The sequence below is a fragment of the Embiotoca jacksoni genome, unplaced genomic scaffold (genome assembly GCF_022577435.1).
Source record: "Embiotoca jacksoni isolate LCO1_2020_lvr unplaced genomic scaffold, fEmbJac1.0.p SCAF_1, whole genome shotgun sequence".
NCBI classification, from domain to species: domain Eukaryota; kingdom Metazoa; phylum Chordata; class Actinopteri; family Embiotocidae; genus Embiotoca; species Embiotoca jacksoni.
The window spans coordinates 9,919,491-9,940,938 of NW_027185229.1; the positions used below are offsets into that span (position 1 = coordinate 9,919,491).

Sequence of the window (21,448 nt, forward strand, 5' to 3'; positions counted from 1 at the left end):
TTCACTGCCATCCACAGTAGGGTTTATAGTCAATCTGGGTGCAAGGTGGTGAACAAATAAGGAGGCTTCACTGCTTGGTGAGTATTCAGTTTATTCTGTAAAGATTCAGAAGTGTAGAAAGGATGATACAACAGTGCTTTATGATCAGACTATTTCATAAAAGTTTTTATTAAGTGATCATAACACCGTAAGTCCAGATTCCACTTATCTCAAACCAAAATAAATTTGTAACATTCGACACAAGTGCATACACTGCTGGTAGGAGATTCGACCTCCAATTTCACTTTGGATGGTATAGCACCGTTCTTAGCTATTAGCAGCTTGACAAAGATGCAGCTTAGTAGGATTCATGTAGTGACTATGTTTATATAAACACAAGAAAATTCAGAGGAGACCAAAGATCTCCTCATTTGGCTCTCTAGCTAGCACAATATCTCACTCTGTCAGTGTCTAGGGATCAAATTGATAATTTTGATTGAAACAACATTTTGCCAGTAACAATATTTGATACAATTACAGCTTAAAGTTAAACATCTCCAAGTGTACAGAAAGCAGCACAAGATTTTTTTTTTTTTTCACAGATATAGACCAACGGTGACCATCAATGCACTGGCATGTTTTGTTTTTTTTTGTCATTTTTTTTCTGGACAGCACAGTAGCTGGAAAGCAAGGTGATGGACAGACAGGTCATATAAACACATGGACAGAGCTGAGTAAGGCAACGTTAGCGTGACAGGCTTCTCTCTGTTCGGTTTGCAGGGCAGTGTAGTGTATTGATCTCGACACAGCTGTCAATACCTTTACTGTGGCGCAGTGTGATTTTTTTTTTTTAGCATTGCTGTCTTCATTAGTGCATTGTATATAGTCTCTTGCGTGTAGCTGAACTGCAAAGTGATCACCAACATTTATACAGATCTAAATAAAACATGTCTGATTGCATCTGGACTTACAGTGACTATAGAAGAGTAAATAGGATTGAAAAACCAAATAACGGAAAAAGTAAAATTCAAGGCAGTGCTGAAGTACTGGTTGCTAAAAAAGTAAAAAATATCACAAAGCCAACAATAACATTTCCTTGACACATCTTTTGTTTGTCCAGTCAGTACAAACCCTCTTTTATAGTGCAGTTTCAATCATATATATATATTTCTCCCTCTGACCCCAAAACAATATCTCTCGGCCCTATCCTACCCTATCTTCGCTCATTCAAGTCAGTTTTCCAGTCAGTGTGCGTCTTTTCTCGTTCTTTTCTTTGATCCTTCGTACTGACCTCATTGTGCACCCTCCCCACACAACCACAAAGAAGCATGAAAGGCTTAAACATCACAGGACTCAAAGGTGAGAAGTTCTTTCTTTTGACGATGGCAGGAAGTGATGGCAGATGGAAGAAGAGGAGGAGGAGGCGGAGGAGGAGGACGAGGAGGAGGAGGAGGAGGCGGGGTGGGGGGTATTCACAGTTACAGTCAGAGTCCAACGGTCCAGCTACAATCACATCTGCTGTCATTATGAACACTCTTTTTTTTTCTTTTTTTTTTCTTTTTTTTTCTTTTTTTTTTTAGACTACGGCCAGAGGAGCAAGCCAGCCTTTAAACATCGTGTTCCTCTGCTGAGGTTGGGCCTGCTCCATCACACCTCCAGCAGCTCCATCCTCAGGCGATCCCTATCAGCAACACACGCACACAAACAGGCAAACACAACATGCACAAATCATGAGGATGCGATTGCAAAGTTCTGTTTGTATTGTACTGTCAGCGAGGATACTTTTTAGGAGGGAGCATTGTACAAAGATGCCTGTGCACTGGTTAACTTGTCTCTCTGAAATCCATCTCACCAAGGACAATTGTCATGGTTTATTCACATATATTAGCATGCGCTCTTAATCTATAATTCAGCGGCCCAGACTCCTACTTATCTAAAAATAGCTTCTTAAACACAGACCTTTGATTGCCTGAAGAAGCTACTCAGCATGAGTACCTGTACACGCTTCTCTCGCTTCCTTTTTACTGTACATCATGCAGCAGCCTCTAAAAACAACAAGCTGTCATGCTTTCATCACTCCACCTGGCTTACATGGTTTTTGCTCTTGATTGATAAATAGCACTACGCTTGTAAAGTATTACAAGGCACTGTGAATGAACAGCGTATCTTACTTCAGTAGTTTGTAAATGGATTGTTAGGACTCGAGTACCTGGCCTGATTGGCATCAGTCTGTTGTTCAATGAGTGACTGACTAGCCACTGGCTGCTGGTGGTCCTCCGCTCTCTCTGACCAGGGATCCGGCAAGACTCCCGGCTGCGCTGGCTCCTCTGCTCGGCCTCGCTCGCAGCTTCCCTCGGACCCCATCAGACCCAGCAGCGGTGAGTATGAATCCTGCCACGCGACCCGCTGCCCTGAGTTCAGTCTTGCTTCTGCTTCAAGGTGCTTTTTCATGTCTTCCTTGACGAGTTGCTTTTGGGTCACTGGAGGGTCCTTCGGCAACTCAGCTTTGGGGTCTGCGTGGCCCCTCGTGTTCTCTGTCTCTGTGGGCGGTCGTTGATAGGTCTCCAACCACTTCAGCTGCCCGTTCTTGTGGCTGTACCGGCTGTCACTGAACCAGCGCACTACCTCTGACTTGGGAAGGCCTGTCTGGACGCTCAACTCCTCGTACTGCTGACTGCTGGGCCAGCGGGTGTTGGAGTAAACCTGCCGAAGGATGTGCAGCTGCTGCGGGGTCTTGTTGCCCCAGGGGGGTGAGAAAGACGGCTGACAAGCAGACACTTCGGCCGTCTCAGACTTGTGGTCTTGATGTACAATCTCCGACATAGTCTCTGGTTCATTCATCATGAGCCTCTTGAAGTTGATCTTGATGGGGTCAACTTTGAGCTGTGGGCAGCTTCTGTCTCCCGCAAATGGGTCCTCCTCCTTAATGAGCTGCTGTAAGATTGACATGCCTTTTATGGGAAGGTCTTTGTTGCATTTACCCTCATCTAAAATGAATGAGCTGCTTTTTGTAATGACAGTGGTGCTGGTGCTTTCGTTTGGGGATTTGCTGGCATGATTCAGGTTAGGGACACTGTCATTACAAGTAGCACTGGGGTAGTCACTGCTAATACTGCTGTTGTTGGTCTTGTGAATGTAATTGTTGTGTTCATTGTTGGGCTTTGCGGCATCGGCCGGCTCTTGTGCACTAATGATGCTGCTGTTGTGATTGTTACAGGTGGCGTTGGATTTGCTGGTGTTTTCGATGATCACTTGACCCTTGGTACTGTTTGAAACGTCCAATTCGATCGGTAAACTGTCGCTTCTGACATTTGGTTTGCCGTTGGTGTCAGCGACACAGTGCTCATCATTATTGCTAATGTTGGCAGAGCAAATGGCAATGCTGTTGGTTGGGCTGCTGTTATGCACCGGTTTCCTGGTGATGGTCTCAACACCGTTACTAATGCTGGAATAGCTGCTGATGCTGCTGCTACTACTGCAACTGCTGCTGCTGCTGCTGTTTCGACTGCTGCTGGTGCTACTGACACAACCGCTGCTTCCAGCCATGTCCAGGCCATTGCTCTTGTCCGGCTCCACAGTGGTTTCAGGATTCTTGGTCAGTACCTGTGTTGTTCTGACTACAGACGGAAACTTTGGGGGGAGGATTGGAGTAGAATACGACACCCTGGTGACATGGGGGTTGGTTGACATGCTGGCCTGTGTGGCTAAGACTCCGACAGGCCTGGTTTTTATACTGCCATATGGAACTTTGGCCATCGGAAAGTTTGGTCCTTTTGAGCCTGGATGGGCAGTGACAGTGTGGTGGGTTACGACGTGATTGACGTGCCGTTGCGTAGTAGGTTGCTTTTGGGGTGCTCCACCTTGGAACACGGTGTTGAACATCTTCCTTCTGGCCTCTTCAATCTCTTCAGGAGACCAGCTTATGCCCTGCTTGAGCCTTTGGGCAGTAAACCACAGTTTAATCTGCTCTTCTGGGAACTCCGAAACCACCGTTAGGTAGCAGAGCTCGGCTTTGGTCGGGTAAGGGAACTTGCCAAAAGATGTCTTGAGAAAGCTGCTGGTGTCCATGGCGGCATTGTAGGTGGGGATGCTGCTGAGAGGGATCATCACCTTTGGAAGGTCTTTAATGGAATCACAGGAGGGGGGAGAGTAAAGGGAGGGAGTGTGCTGGTGAAAGACTTGGTTGGACACGGTCTTCGTAATCATATGAGCGACAGTGTTCCTCGGCATAGCTGGGGCACCAGAAACGCTGAGAGCCCCGTTTTGGAGTTCAGGCACATTTGTCAGCATGCTGGAGTCTACATCCTTTCCAGTGTCTATCTTCCGTACCTCCACGGTGTGAGAAACCACAATCTTTTTGTGTTCTCCCTTGGCTTTCATCATCTTTGCAATTGGTGTTTTGGTGAGGGAGATCCCAGATTCTCTGTAGTCGTCACCGCTGTCCGTAAAGAGGCTTTGCTCCACAGTTGTTACTCCATCCCTCTTGTTGACAGTTAGAGAGGCGGTCACCAAGCCCTCCATTATCTTAGGGTGGGCGTTGGCATTATGCAGTGCAAGAGCCTCAAAGCGAACGACTGACACCCCACAGTTCAGGCAGTAGAAAGTGGGCTGGGCCCTGAAGTCTAAGTGGCAGTTGTGCATGTGATCCAAAAAGTAGTTAAGGTCTCTGGACTCAAAATGGCAAGTCAGACAGCTGTATGTACCTCCTTTCTGCATCTCGCTGCCACTTTCGGATTTGGAGGAGCTGTGAGAGAAATGGCCAGACTCTTGTCCAGAGATGCTGAGTATGCTGTCTTCTGGGATTGTTGGTAGGAGTTCTGGTAGCGAGCCCAGAATGATTTCCTCACGCACATGTTTGGATTTGGATGGTATCATGCAGGGTACAGTGGATTTCCTCTTGCTGGCCATAGTGCAGCTTTGTGTAAATGGGAGAGTGAGTGATTGGTTGTCCGGTGTGATGACAACAGAGGGCGGGTGGATAGTGGAGAGGGTTGAATGGAGCTTAGTGTCATGGACCAGCCACTATGATGTCACAGTGTTGCTTCATGCCTTCTGCCACTTTAGGAGTCCTGTCACATGGACAAGTTTAGCAGCTCCCGGGGAACCTGTGAGGAATGAGTGCAAAAAAAGAGAGACGTGTGACTCTTTCAGCCCATTTCTAACATGAGAATTACAGGATAAGAAATGGCAGTCAGATGGAAAAAAATGTGAGAAAGAGCGAATTAATTATTCAACATGATCATGCAGATGACATAATGATCATGATGATGATAATAAAAAGCTGGCATATATGAAAGGCAGATTCATAGTCTGTTTTCAAACTAAAAGCATGAAATATTTATACATGACATATTGCAGTGAGCAGGATTCAGAGGAAGCAAGTAGCCCCACACAGGATAATATGTGTAGGTGGAAATACAGTGTAATAAGTGTAGGTAGTATTTATCACCAATTACAGCACCAAAGTAAAAGAACCTGAGGCTGTTTTAAAAAAAAAAAAAAAAAAAAAAAAAAAAAAAAAAAAAAAAAAAATTCACATTATGCTCATAATCAAAAAGGAAGGTCACATTAAATTACTGTACAGAAAGACATAACGTGAATCTCGCTCACTTTAGACACTGCTTAAAAGTTTGTGCACAAGATTATTTTTCATATTTTAAAATGACATTATGCTGATTGCCTAAATGCAAAAAAAATATTTTCCATTAAGTAAATCAAAGGAATCTAAGTAGAAAAAAAACATTCCAGTGATTAACACACACACACACACACACACACACACACACACACACACACACACACACACACACACACACTCCTTCAATAAAGGCAGCCTGTCGGTGTGTTCGGGTTGTTTGCTTGGATTTACAGGCTTCTGTCTAGCTGTCACTTTTTATGAATTCCGGGGAAAAAAAAGACTGCAACAACTGACAAAGCCAGAAACGACAGTCTAATCTCTGTGATATTTGTTTTTTTCCACTGCTGCCATAGGATTGGCTCCTCTCATGGTATGTGACCGTAGAATTATTCTCTGTAAAGCTTAATTCATACTAACAAAACATGTCATAAAAATGCTGCTCCACACAAAAGACTTAAAGTTACAGCTAACATCATGTAAATACGATGCGCTGGGTTTGAATCATTCCCGAGATCTTTGCTGCCTCCCTCCAGGAGAGGGTTAATATTGCTAAATTAGTGTTGTCCACAGACCACCCTGGGGATTTTATCACCTATTGAGTGGAATACACTTTGCTACAAATTGATAGTGCTGAATGTATCTAACCTTACAGGTTTGTGTCTGGCATAAATACTATATTTAGTTCTCTTTGTGTTTGAGTATAGGTGAGAATATTTTGAATGATGTGGATTTTTTTTTTTTAGGTAGAATTATATTTATTTAAAATGTCCTGCCCTACTTGTCTTTGGTTTGATATTGGAAAGCAGACATGGGAAGGTTAAATGATATTTTACTGCCACGCTTGGATGTGAGCCATAAGGTTTACACTGTACGTTACAATATACCCGACATAATGTAGTGTTAGGATGGAAATTAGGCACTAGTGTGTCTGGTGTGTGTGTGTGTGTGTGTGTGTGCGCCTGTGCGCCTGTGTGTGTGTGTGTGTGTGTGTGTGTGTGCGTGCGTGCGTGCGTGCGTATGTGTGTGTGTGTGAGAGAGACAGCAGCCGGCTGACAGCAGCACTGTTAAGGACATAAAATATTCTCATATGGTTATTACAAACACATCTGAAGGCATATACAAGCTGCCAACTCAATCCATCTCATCCTACATTTGTTCAGCCAGGAGCATGGCGATGCATGCATGCATACAAAGACAATACACAGATCACTGGGTGCACAAATCCATTAGCAAACCACTTCCACGGGCTTTCTATTCCTCAAACGCTCCAGTCACAAGGATGGATCTGGATTCTCACTGCAGTCTTCAACATATCTGCTTTGTCTTCTCCGCATTATTACAAAACATGCCTCTGGTCTCTCAGAGAGCCACAAATATTTGACAAAGTTTGTCGGACAGGACAAAGGAAGCATTACAGGCATTGTTCCATTTGCAATGCTGTTGGTATTGTTAGTTTTTTGCATTTTAACACTGCAAAAGATCAAAACTTTTAAAACGAATGAGAAAAAACATAAAAAAGGAGATGTAGCTCTGCAGCCTCTGCCCTGTGCTTGAACTTTTGCCACACACACACACACACACACACACACACACACACACACACACACACACACACACACACACACACACACACACACACACACACACAGCCTCTGTATATCACTCTAGTCTTCATCTCTGAGAGTAGAGAAGCACCGATGTGTGACATGCTGCTGAAAACTATAGTTTCATGCTACTGCCGTCTATCCAAACCACTCAGGCTTCACCTTCTTCTCCCGCAACCCGAGAAAAAACATCAGCTGCAGAAATTCAACTAACACACCGCCCCAAACCTGCTTTCTGTTGAAATCCCGCATACCTCAACACTGTGTACTACAGTCACAAAGAAAACCATTTCACATACTTTCAAAAGATTATTTTTCTTTTCTTTTTTATTGTCAAACTGTGTTTATTCACACTGAAAAGCCCTTTCACAGACTTGCATTTTACTGCATCCACGTGCATGTTCACCATTGCCGGCTGGATGGTAAATAAAAGATGAACCTGTTCCAGAATTAAAACCCTCAAATGACTGCCCAACAGCACACACTGATCCCAGACAGACTGTGACGTCCGCTCTGTAACTACCTCTTTTTCATTTCTACTGACGGAGAGAAAAAAAGCTAAAACAAAACAAAACAAAACAACAAAAAAACTAGGTCACCGGCATCTTATGCAGTAATCCCGGTTCACTGCATCCAGACGCAGGCATGTGCTGTATGTTTTGCCGGCAGAGAGGTCATGATATCCTCTGACGGCGCACTCGATTAACCCCTGGTGAGGACACGGCGTTCATTGAGTTTGTTCCACTGAACAAGGGATTTAGAAGTCTGCTTTCATGCAACAGAGGGATGCGGTCTTGTACATCTGAAACATCTGTGGGAGAGATGTCACGATGCTATAGAACTTTTGTGAAAAAATCTGTGTTGGCTCAGTGTGACCGTGCTGAAGTAAGGATTTTGTTTGTCCAACAGACAGCACACTACATGTCAGAATGTTTTCAGAAAATGAAGTGATGGAGCAGGTGATTTGGTCACGGCTGTGAGCTGTGACTGGTGTCGCAGCCTCCACAGGGGACCCGGGTCTGTGACGAGACAGTCGCTGGCCTAGTACAGAAGCTCCCCCTCCCCTCGAAAAAACACTGCACTTCCTGCATGAGAAAACCCAAGACAAGCCAAAAGTTGGGAAAGGTTACATAAAGAATCAGGTCACCTATCAAAAGAATGGGCTGCTTTATCTGGCGAGGGAGACGTGCGATCAGACACAAGACAAGAGCTTCCCAGACAGGGAGCCATTGAATGGTTCGCCCTGAAAAGCCTGGCCTTGTGTTTCAGCGGCGAGGTAGACAACGCTCAGACGATCCCTGTCCCCAGTGTGTCGTATGTCCTCGCACTGGCACTGGCTCCGTGGGCACAGGGGGGAGGAAACTCTTTTCATCTCGGCGGACCAGGGGAGTCGTATCTGAAGCGAAGGGAAAGTGGCAGAGCTCTCAGACGTGCTCTCTGAACACCCACGCTCAGCGTAAGCAGAGAGGCCTTGTTCACTGGACTAAAACCACGTTTGAGCCATTCAACTTTTCAAAAACAAGCGTTTCAAAACAAATGGGATTATGCTAGGTTTAAATTCTGATGGGGTTTATACGTTCCGCCTGATTTAATAGCAGCTTTAAGATTTACAGGAGGGCTTCCCTTATGCGCCCTTACACTGTAATTTCCATAACAATAGTATATTTACATCTCATTAATATTCAATTATACTCCCTATACTTTTAAAAGGCAAACAGATGGGTGTGCTGCTTCCATTTCAGCAAACCAGTTGAAAGAAAGCAGCAGGTATCGCCTTTCATCACCTCATAAACTGCTGCAGTAATTACAATATTACAACACGAAAAACATGCCCAATCTACAGCGAGCTGCTACCAGCGTAAAAGGGAGGCGAGGCTGCAAAGTGGCTGCTAGACATTAAAATTTAATTCAAAACAGTCCACTGATTCAGACACTCCCAGATTGTCGGGTCACCTACAGTTGACATTAACAAACAGAGATTGGTGTTTTTTTTGTTGTGCAGCCTGTCACATGAATGACAATGTGAAGGCTGAAGGAGGAAGAAGGACAAAGGAAGGCAAAACTCAGACATTTGGGAGTGAAGTGAGAGGATGACTGATGATGATGACAGCCTGTGCTGTTTCAATATTCCTCCCCGCTGACACCTCGTAGGCACACATCTCCGCACATACGCACACTTTCCTCACACACTCCCGCCTCACCTCCACAACATTTAGCACCTGCACCGTTCTGAAAATCTTTCTCTTTGAACTGAATAACTGGCAAGGAGTCTCTTGGTGTGACAGCCGCAGAAGAGCTAAAAGAAAAAAAGAAAAAAAAAAAAAAAAAAAAGAAGCATAAATTCTCTCACTTATGACAACATTTGTTTTGTGTGTAATTTGCTGTGACAGTGATCTGCCACTGTCTTCTCAGGAGCCTGCTTCAAAAACCTGCCCGGAAGACTGACCCGCCGTCCGCTGGGGGTTGGGGCAGAGAGAGAGGGGGAACTCCTGACAGATACATTTGAATGATCAAAAAATCTGTTTAGTGGGAACATTTTCTGCCAAATGTCCATTAAATAGATTAACGTCATGTGAGTGGATCAGCTGGACACCCAAATATAAGCCAGAGACAGAGAGCAATTACTGTCTTGCACAGAGAAGAGATTGGGAACAATGGCGCCTCATTTATAAGGGAAACGTGATCCAGTGCTGGGAGCCTTTAGACGGCTGACTGTTGAATTGTTCTGCTTCCGTCCATGTCTCCTGTGTCCATCAGTATGGGCCATTGTGGGGTTTCTTTTGACAGTAAAGGTGGACAGGTTTTAGTTGGGGACATCTTTGAGCGTGAATGGCACTGTCTGCTTTTCGGCATGAATAAGTGTCGAGCCCCAGCGTTACGTGTGCTGAAAAACAATTCATAGTCATCAGGGTCATTAGCACAATGCTAATACGGAGATCAAGTCCACAGCGTCTTCACCACCTGTCCAGCTGAAGACATGCAGAGGTTTCAGTGTGTAGTCTCTGTCTCCATTGTGGGCTCTTATTATTTCCTTTACATGGGTGTGTTTATGTGCGTATTAGTGTCTGAATGTCTGAGACGCAGGTGTTGCCAACCAGCTCATCTGCGTCCTTCTCATCACACACACACACACAACACACACACACACACACACACACACACACACACACACACACACACACACACATTCCCCTTACCTCCACGACTGCAGCCTCGTCCACTGGGAGACCAGTCGGTGGTGCCACTCATGTGTTAACATCGCCATGGCAACCCCTCTCTTCCCCTTGCCCACCACGATACACACACAGCAGAGTCCCTCGCCCACACCCACCAACCTCAAGACACACACACATACACACTGAATTCCTGGGGCTGCATCCGGTGCAGGACAAACTTAATCCACATGCCCTGCCAGCCATCTTTGAAAAGTCCCATTCATGGTTCAAGTCTCTTTCAGATAACTTTGGGTGAGGTCTGCAACAATAACTTTGCCTTTCTCTTTCTCAATCATGTAGCTGCGTAAAAATCTCTGCTGCTCTGTTCTTATGAGTATGATGGGCTGATGAAAGAAATAGTGCAGCTGAACAGGCTACAAATGACCTCATGTCAGTGTTATTGTCTTACTAAATCTGTGCACAGGCCTGAGAGACTGAGGCGGTACAGTATACGTTCTGCAATCTGAGCATCTTTGTTGGATGGCCCTGTTTTGTGTTACTACGAGCACTCACTGAGGAAATCTTACATTGTTCCCCCAACTCTTCTATCTGTGGCCCAGATGAATGACAGACAAACAAACCATGGTTCGCAGAGGAAAAAAAAAGTCTGAGTCATGCATCCTTTTACACCACTTTTGATGAATAACTTCTTCAGTTCTGTAGCCAAGACTACAGGCATTCATTTGGCAATTTAAGAAGAGAAAGAAGAAAGATGGCGGCATACCGCACATTGTACTGTCCATCCTAAAATGGCTGACATCACAGCCTCTTCAAACTGCCAAAGCCTAGCAAACGCCAGCTCCTGCTGACCAAACCTCTTTCTTGCATGGGACAGAGAAAGTGGCAGGGGCTCTTTCCCTCACTAGCCCCAAGGTTTCCCCCCCCCCATCAGTGCGCGGATGTTTCTTTTGGTTGGAACTGTGCAAACATGCTGTTTTAGTGAGGCTTTTGAGCGCTCTGGGCTTCGATACGGCATTGCTCCGGTGACAAAAGCAATACCAAAAAGGATGAAAGACCCAAATAAAAGTGAACCTGTATAGAATGCTTTGTGTTTCGGAGAATTTACTGTGAGGATCACGGGGTATGCCGCGTTCATGAAAGCCTGTTTGTATAAAAACGGCTGGAAAATAGATCTGGTTGGCATTAGATAGTTGATTTTCTTCTCTGAACTCGTGGAATGTTTTACACTCCATGTCAGCTAAATCTGCAAATCATGACCATATGACCTTCCTTGGTATTCTCTGGCACGGGATTCATTTTGAGCTGTGGAAAACACACACAAGCGCAACATCTACAGCGACTGCTGTTAGAATCAGAACACAGAGTCCGGAAAAGTACAGTATTCCAGCTATATGAGTGGTGGCAAGGGGCAGAGATGCTGTTTTTCAGAGGGGAGTGGGCACTCTTGGCCCACGACATTGTGTCTGTGTATACAAACACTCTGCTGTGGCCATAACGAAAACTATGAGCTGTGCCTAATTGCAGGGAGTGCGGGATGAAAGGCAATATGCCTGGCCTCATTAGAGCAGTTCCGAGAAGAGAGATGGAAGACCGTTCCCAGGGATCCACAAAAGGGAATTGACATTCCCCCAGTGTAAGCGTCCTGCTGGAGTGAAAACCTCCACACACACTGAACTCACCGGGCCAAGCTAAACCCGGTCTGCCGGAGCTGCACAGCAAGAGCTCATTTACCTTTGTTTTGCCAGTCATCACACACGCCTGCAAATTAACTATGGGAGTGCAGAAATGTTCACTGGAGACTGGACTGTACTCCACACTTGGGAGTCACTCTCCACTGTCCAAAACACTGTCCTGGTTCTCAGGAAAACCTCAATGGCAGAAGAGTTGTGCAGTCATTTCCATGACCTACATTATATGTAACAAGCTTACATGGTTAAATAATTAAAACTCATTCCAAAAATTGCCGGTGAATCATGCTTGTCTAGCTGCCCGCTTGAATAATTTGGGGTTGTCTGTGTGTTATGGACACTGGACCCACACATGATTCACAGAGGCAACATTAGTCAGCATAGACGTCCCTCCCCTGAAGGCAGAGAGAGACACATGGCATTGAAAGCAGGGTCAATATTTATGTACAGATAGAAAATGTGACCAACAGGAACTGATGTTATATTAACACGAATCCTCATCGGTAATTCACAGTTTTCAAAATATCTGCCTGCGCCTGAATTGAGCAGCCCCGCTTGCTGTACTGTATATGCGTGAGTGTGTGTTTGTGTGTGTGTGTGTGTGTGTAGGGCAGCAGCACATGTTGGTAGGAGGAAGAGAAGGAAATGAAAGAAAAGGAGTCCTGTACACTGAGGTACAGGCCTACCTTTCTGCTCTGGCAAGAGAAAGAAATGTGTTGAGAATGAGCGATCAATAAATGAAAATGTATACTTGGCGTACAGTTTGAACATCTATGAACTCGGAGGCTTTTTGTATCAGTCGATATGCCTGCTATAGCACTGTGTTCAGAAGTCTTTCACAACTAAAAGCGCTCACACTCACTGCACAGTGGAGAAATACAGCGCGTTGTGCAATAAAATAAGCAGATACGCCACATTGTATAGCGCGAGAAGGAGCGCAAATTCAGCCAGACGGAGGATCTGTTCTTGTAACTGTAACAAACTGACGAGTTAACCCGTTTCACTCCATTCACAAGGCTGTGGGGCAACACACTGCCTCGGAGCCGACTTGCCAAAGACGATCTGGCACTCTATATAACCTATGAATATTCCCAAAAATCCTCCACCCCCCTCCTCCACCTACTGTCGCCATTTTATACATAGGCGACTTCATATAAACTGCCTTCACTACAGCACCAGATGAAAATTCAATATTCAATAGCGAGACATAATTTCAGTAAACAACTTTGGAGATCGCACCTCGCCAATAATGTGGCGTATTCGTGTTTTGGCAGAGTATATGTGTCCTTACCTCAGCAGCCGGCGGGAAAAAATGGAATCCGACATTAATATATAAATGAATAATATTGGATTAGCTCCGATCGTTGCGCTTTGAGTAGAAGAGGAGGCGAGCAGGGGGTGGGAGCTCTCCTCAAGTGAACCCGGTGAACTGGCGTGAACCCGTCAGTGACCACGGCAAGGTACATTACATTACATTACCTTTCCACCCCTCCGCTACACTCTATGAAGACGGCAAAACAACTATGGTCGGCGGTGCAGGACGAGGCAGCTCCAAAAAAAATTATAGCGAGTGTATTTCCTATGAACACGTGATACGGAGCGTCATCCAAAATCCAAAAGCCCTTTCATCTAAAATTTTGGAGAGGGGCGGGGATGAGATGGGGATGTGTGTGTGCCTGTGTGTGTGCTCGTGGAAGAGGGGGGGGGGGGAGGAGGGTACGTATACTGAGCCCAGTGCACATTTGGGTACATCGTTATAGGGGTAGGAAGTGCACCAGCAGACTATACATAGTTACAATGGCGCTGCGGTGCAGGCTGCATGATCAGATGGATTGTATTGTGTACATTTGGAATTTGACAGGAGTTCGGTGATCTGCCGTTTCACTGAGCTGCATCACCCGAAAGGTCCCGTTAATTAGGTCACACGCTTTTTCAATAGAAGGCTGTCGTCCTTAGAAAAAAAAAATCTCTTGATGGGCTACTATGAATATTAATCGTTGTGGGAATTGTCATTTAAAGCACAAGCCTATTAGCCTACCGGCTCAAAATAGACATTTACGCACACGCGTAACAATGGTAGACCAATTTACGCAGATAATAATACTAGTACCAGTTGTTCCTATCCGTTTTTATACGTGGACACAATAGGACGTTTTCCTCGAAACAAATTATAAAATATAGTTAATGCGTTTTCGTGTAGAATTGGGTTAGGTATGGCTGTGACCCCCGTGACCTTGTTGGCCTCCTGTGTATAAAAGCGAACAGAGAAAGACGCAGAGGCCCAAAACAGACAGAAGCAAGTTTAGAATGAAGGTCTATTAGAAAAAGAATACAAAAAGACAATAACTATGGATTAGATAAACAATAAAATTTAAAAATAAAAAAAAAAACGTTATTCAGAAAACACCCGTCACATCAATAATGTAAGCAGAATCTTACAGTAGGCTATATATATATATATATATATATATATATAGTAATAGTAGGCGACATAAATTAGGCAACGTTAAGGTCACTCTAAAGCCACTGAGCCATACGTATAAATGAGCCTATATATGTACTTAAAAATATGCTACTCTACTATAGTAATGCAACAGATTTAGACATGTGTACACTGTGTAACAAGTGGGGGAAATATAGCTGGAGGCCCACATGCAACGTAAATGTAAACGTCAACATCTGTTACATAGGGTCAATAAATGCCTCCAGTATTTGCTGAACATGAATTCGCTGTCCCCTCCCAGTTTGTCCTGCTCCAGGTTCAAACGTTGCCTGTAGTTGTGTACAGTCAGGAAGAACAAAGATTATCTTTCAGGAAGATGAGTCACCCAATAGTAAAACAAAAACCCAAGCCAGGTTCCGGTTTGCAGGCATGAGACGTGTAATTGTGCATGATCTGAAAGTATTAAGATTAAAAGGAAGTATGCTGACCTGGAATGACCCTCACTATATGGTATTTGCATTTTGTGTGTGTGTGTGTGTGTGTGTGTGTGTGTGTGTGTGTGTGTGGTTTTTTTTAAGAGTTTAGGGCAAGGCTATTCAAACTCAGGTCTGTGGGCTGGATACGGCCTGTTTAAACTTTGCAATGGCCCACAAGAAGATGCCTGTCTGGAATTTGATAATATAATAAATCATAAACAAACTCAAACTGTTTTATAGGTTAATTTTGTATTTTGCGGTCTGACATTGATGCCATAAAAGGAATGCTTGTGATCAGCTTGTTTCATGTAGTAATATATATGTATTTATATTAAAAAATATTTGTGGACATTAATTGACCAAATATTCTGCGCAGCCTTCGAGCCCCCAGTGATCTTCCAATTTGGCCCTCTGTATCAGGCCCCCACTTCACCCTACTAGAGCAGTTCACACTAAAAAAGTAACTATGCTTCATTATTTTTTGTGAACAAACAAAATATCTGATGAGCTATTGGCTTCATGCATGTAAACACTGATGAGCTCAGGCTCAGAGGTCATAAAGAAAAGTGCTGTTCCTCCTCACTGCAAACTTTGTGAGTGCAAGGGAGCAGGTGGAGAAACGTGCTTGTGTTTATCTTCATCTCACGTGAAAATGCCAGAAACAGTTATTAAAAGAGATCGTGTGTTCGTTTGTACAGTACCAGATGGAGAACACATGGAATGATAATGTCTGCGATAGCGCAGTCGGAGTGAGAGCTCCTACTTTTTTCTGCTCTGTGCGGTGGAACCGGATCAGGGCAGGGCAGAGGGATGTATCGTGGGATGCACAGGAGGCTTGTTTTCCTCCAAATGAGCCAATGAGACTGGCTTCTCATGAGACTGACAGCCGAATCGACGAACCCAGAAACGCCATTCTGGTTTAACAACCGCCCGACAGCCAATACAGATCCGCGAAGGACAGGAACGGAGGGAAACAACAAAATACGAATTTTTCCCCCTGTACAGGTCAAAAGTTACCTGCCCGCTGCGGCACAGAGGTGTGTGTTGGCGGTAAAGTGAAGCAAGAGTCACATCAATGGCCCTGTCGCAGTGCCTGGACGACTCACCGCTGAGGTTGGGTCCAAAACACACCGGGGCTGACGACCTGAACCTGCAGGAGGTGTACGACGAGAGGCACCGGCTAGCCCTGGAGCAACTGCTGTCTGGAGGGCCCGATGACTTTCTGGACTTCCTCAGGAGAGAGAGGATTCCTAACTTTCTGTCCGACGATGAGATCCAGCGGATCAGGAGTGCCGCCGTGCCCCCGCGGTGCGTATCGCTCCACGGGGAGGACCTGGCGCTGGAAAAGTCGATCAGCTGCACTTCCCTGGACTGCTCCTCCGTTACGTATTTCCCCGAGGTGTCAGACGTGGAGCCGCCACTGCTGGAGATCGGGTGGCCCGCCTTCACCGCGGGCTCCTACCGGGGAGTCACACGGGCCGTGGCGCACTTCCAACCCAGCTACGGTGAATGCATTTACAGCTGCAAGGAGGCTGCAAGGCGCATGATTAAAAGTTCCAGAGAGGTACACACACACACACACACACACACGCGCGCGCGCGCGCCACAAATAACTATCACTTACTTTTTTTTTTTTTTTTTTTGCAAACACTGCTTTGTGTATTTTTAGTAGTTTTTATCTCAATTTGATATTCCTAAAGGACATATTGTATTGTCATTTTTTTTTTTAAATCAAATTTTTAATCCAGCATTATTTTTACATTGCAGTATTCTTGTGTAACAGTCTCCTATACAGTATTTCCTGGGCCTAAAGGTTGTAGTGATAACAGTATGGATTTGTGTATTATCTTAAAACAAAACCTGTATTTTGTATATTAAAATAATATTTAACATTTTATAACCCAGGCCTTATCTCCCATCACAAGCCGGTGTGTGTATACTTTCACTTTATAAAACTTTTATGGAGGGGTAACCAAATCTTCTTCACACCATCCTTAAAATACATGCTAGATTGTCCCCGTGGAATTTCCTTGATCAGTCTGAATTTTAGAAGTCCAGGTTTTTGAAATCGTGATTAGAAGAAATCACTGACTAAAAGGATAAAAAAACAAAAACAACAACAAATAAAAGCAGAGCATGAATATTCATTGTGATATTCCTGATGGGAGCTGTCAGTCCAGCCTCTGGTTTTGAAAAAGAGACAATCCAGCATTAAGAGCATGAAGGCTGTTTGCGGCTTCAGGCCTCTGTAGAACCTGCGTACCAGATGTGCCTCGACTTGCTTTTCTCCCCTCCATGAAAGTTTGCATTCCCTCTATCATTACAAATTCTTTTAAAACAGCAGATCCTTGCTGGTTTAAACCTAAAAGGCAGAGCTAAAAACATCTATAGTGTGCTGGATACCAGTTGAAACCTCAGAAAAATATATCAATCTAAGTGTAACTGTAAGATCGTTTGTTCTTTTGTAATGTTAAACCACTCCCAGCACACAGTCTTTATTGTACAAAGAAGCCACTGGCTGTAACAACACACCGTGTACATACACAATCGCTGGTCAGCTCAGAGGAACAGCCTGGTTCTGTATTCCTGTGAATTTTAACACCGTTTTTATGCAGTCTCTTAAAAATAAGCATCCACACACTATCATCCAAATAAGGCGGGGTACTCCTGACAAAGCTGCATGTGGATAACACCATTTTGAAGCAATAAATCTAAGATATGTAAACACCCGTGTCTAATCCTCGACACGCAACCTTTACCACAGCATGTGAAATTCCGTTCCTCCTCGCCAAAAAGATAAATCTCAGTGCAAAACAAAGCTCGGGAAAATGGAAGCAAACCCTACAGTGCACCTACTTGTCTCCTGTATAAAAGTCATTTGTTTGCTGACCAAGCGTTACCACCAATTGCCATGGTAACAGACCACAGTCAATAGAAAGCTCATCAACACATGCATTACAGGGAGTGTGTCTGACAGAGATTCGCAGCTCTGTTTGAATAAGGCCTTGTATTTGATAATAATGAAAACACAATCATGTGCTACATGTGGGAGAGCACGGCTGCAGCCCGAAAAGGAATTCTATTATATTTCCTCTGTAATTTTCCACTGCAGGTGATTGCCATAGTTACAGACTCCCTCACAGACCTGGATATCTTTAAGGATCTTCAGGAGGCATGCACCCAGCGCAAAGTCCCTGTCTACATCCTGCTGGACCAATCATGTGCCCCCGCTTTCCTCAAGATGTGCAGAAATGTCAATGTTCGCCTGGATGACCTTCAGGTATGCGGTTTGCTCAGTTAAGCTGGGTGTGGCTCTGTGTGCACATGAACACATCATGTTAAAATATGTCCTTAATTCTTGCAGCAAATGAGAGTGCGAACCATAACTGGAACAACTTACTACACGAGATCTGGTGCAAGGATCACCGGGGAGGTTCATGAGAGGTTCATGCTGATTGACGGAATCAGAGTGGCTACAGGTTCCTACAGGTACGAGTCTAACCATTTTACATAAAGTTAAATGTCTTAGCTGGCTATTAGGTAGCAAACATGCAAATGCACAACCCCCCAGATGTATCAGCCTGTAAAGTCAGACATTTTTCTGGCTGGGTTTGGATAAATGTAGCTGCTTACTTTCATTCATGCGTGTTTTTAAATCCCATTCCTGTTCAGGTTCAACTGGACTGACGGCAAACTGAACAGCAGCAACCTGATTGAGCTTTCTGGTCAGATAACAGAGAAATTTGATGAGGAGTTCCGTATCCTCTACGCCCAGTCTCTACCTATAAATACTCGTGGACCTCCAAGTGTCCGTAGCAGCGGCATCTATGAGCACCTCCTCGTCAAACACTCCTCCCCTCACATGACTAGAGAGAGGCCTGTGGAGCCAGTGTGTCTGACCAGCACGCCCAGCCGAAAGCCCCAAACATTAGCGGTGCAGCCTCCCTGTGAACCCTCATCTCCAGATCCTGATAAAGCCAGCCCAATGTCTGACTCCTCCACCATAAATGGGGACTGGATGGAGCAGCAGCACATAAAGGAGGAGATCCTAGCTGGTAGCACAACTCAGCGTTTCTCTGCGGCGCAGCAAGCAGAGAAAGAAATATTGACCCGCAGTACCGTCTCCTGTCATGCCTCTACTCAGACCAGCCAGTCAGTAACGGACAGCAGCAGTCAGACCGACCCCCAGCTCGCGCAACATTTCAGCCTCTTTGCACCAGCAGGCTCGGGGCCAAACCAGGACACCTCGTCCTCCTTTGCATCCTCCAGGCAGGTCTTGCCCACCCAGGCAGCTCCAGACACCACTTTAAAGGACTGCTTCCACAAGCTTACCGAAGAGCGCCAGCACCACTACTCCACCATCCGCTCCAAACTGGAGAACATGGTGACCACCCTGTCCAAAAGGCGAGAGCTAGCGGACGTCACCAACATGAGTCAGGAGCTTGGTGCTCGCAGCAGGCAGAGGATACACAAAGACAGTGTGCAGGACTCAAATCCCACACTGCCTGTTGAAAGTGCGGGCATGGGCACACGGCCAAGAGCCAGATGTGTACACTAGTTTGTCTTTAGGGATTTTAGGGATGGAGGACAGTGGGGGAAGAGCAAAAGTTCCCATGTTCTAAATGAATAATTCTGGTTTATGCAGTAGAATTTCTGTTTTATGCTTTTTGTCTAATTTTCTGCATCCTGTGTCCTGTCTGTGTCAAAGCAATTTTTGGTGGAGAGTTAACAGAATTGCAATTGACATTAACATCTTGCAGAAATTTCAACCAAAGACACGGTGCAATAATCATTTTGTGACCATGTCAGTATAATGAATATCATTAGAGTAGGTTGTTAAGACTGGATAATAATCTGCTGAAGTATGAGTGGAAATGCACTGAACTGCTGTTTTGGTTATTTAGATTAGGATTTGACTGCTGTAACCACATTGGAACTTGATACTGGAGAGCAGCTGCCTCTCACTGTGCCTTGCAGATAAATAAAATATAATTTTTGCTGTATTACTGCCTTGCTGTCACATTTCCTAGTTCTGTATCCTCTGTTTTACTTTTAATCCTCGTCATAGTTTTAATTGCAGTCAAATTCCCCTGAAGAAGAGCTCGGAAAATATTTGCTCAGAAATTGCAGGATTCATAAGGAAACACACCACGCAAAAGTGACTTTGTAAAGAGAATGAGCACCTGCGCCTTATGCACTGCAGTGCCTTCATGCAATTAGTTGAGAGACAGCATCTGTGATACTGGCACCTTTGCTGATTACACAGCCAATCACAGTTGCTGTCCAGGGTGAATTTGGAGAAGAAGCTCGGTTGCAGATTAGAAACATAGATTAGGATAAATGCTAAACACACACTTCTTTAGACACACGCAGGTGGGATTTTATAACTGCTCACGCCTTGGTGTTATATTTCATTTTCCACACAAGTTCTTTTCAACAAGTAATAATTTAACCAAGGAAATAGCTTCTTATTTTTCAGGAACTAGCATTTGTTAGCAACAATCTACACAAAGTTGTTCTGAATTGCCAAATAAATTGAATCATGGGTGCAAAGTGCTGCTGAGCCTGAGTGTTTCAGTTTCCATATGTCACACTTAAGTACAAAAGTACTACTGTAAACATGTCCGTATCTTGGCTGTGGTGTGAAGTGTGCTCACAATGCCCTCGGTTATAAATCTATCACTGAGACCTTTATGTGGCTAAAGTTGAACTACAATGAGGAGATTATGTGTAAGTGTTTCATAGCAAAATGTACAGATAACTTTATTCACAAGGAAAATCAGTAAGTGATAGAGGATTGTGTTTACAGAACCACTTAAGACTCTTGAGTTTAAATAAATTTCTCTCCTGCTGTCTCGTTTTAAATGTAAACCAGAATTTCTGGCATCATGTTTTAAATCAAACGTCATGCTACTTTTTAAAAGGCAAAGAGTTGTACGGAGACATAGAGAGACAGTTAATTTGAACAAAAGAATTGAATGTGATGTGATTCCATTATATTATTGTCCTTCCTTATTGTCCTTGCCTGTATAGCCCCACAGCCCATATCTTGAAACTAACGTTACTGCATCACGTTTGTATTTCTCTGACCACTGATTTATTAGTCAAATCATTTATGTACTTGTTTGTGTTATTGGCCACAGGGATGACTCACCTAATATCACTTAATCAACATATATAATATGTTGAAATTGCAATTGTTTGATACCTTGTAAGGTAAACGTTGGTTTTACCTTTTGGTTTGATTTACAGAGAAATATACCACAATGACACAATAAAGAATTATTATAATTAAATATAACTTCACTAATGAATTTTAAAACAACCAACAGTGCTACAAATGTGTTTCCATGTATCACATTATTACCATTCAGACTCAATGCAGCCCACACTTCTAACTATTACATGGCAATAAGGTAAGAACAGCAAGCCCTTCAGCAGCTC

General features: G+C 44.3%; 2 protein-coding genes across 3 annotated transcripts; one reads left to right on the plus strand and one right to left on the minus strand.

Annotated features, from left to right (window-relative positions):
- Positions 1-72: 72 nt before the first annotated feature.
- zhx3a (zinc fingers and homeoboxes 3a) lies at positions 73-16,201 on the minus strand. 2 transcript variants are annotated; one of them, XM_069157760.1, is made up of 3 exons: positions 16,111-16,201; positions 2,189-5,084; positions 73-1,660 (listed from the first exon to the last, which is right to left on the minus strand). In XM_069157760.1, exons 2-3 carry the CDS (start codon positions 4,885-4,887, stop codon positions 1,627-1,629), a joined length of 2,733 nt encoding a protein of 910 aa, XP_069013861.1. In that variant the 5' UTR covers positions 4,888-5,084; positions 16,111-16,201; the 3' UTR covers positions 73-1,626. The 2 variants fall into 2 exon arrangements, with proteins under 2 accessions (XP_069013861.1, XP_069013779.1); XM_069157678.1 differs by lacking the exon at positions 16,111-16,201 and adding an exon at positions 13,377-13,695.
- On the plus strand, positions 15,941-20,007 carry fam83d (family with sequence similarity 83 member D). Its single transcript, XM_069158014.1, has 4 exons — positions 15,941-16,568; positions 18,117-18,284; positions 18,369-18,493; positions 18,677-20,007. Exons 1-4 carry the CDS (start codon positions 16,080-16,082, stop codon positions 19,560-19,562), a joined length of 1,668 nt encoding a protein of 555 aa, XP_069014115.1. The 5' UTR covers positions 15,941-16,079; the 3' UTR covers positions 19,563-20,007.
- The last annotated feature ends 1,441 nt before the right edge of the window (positions 20,008-21,448 follow it).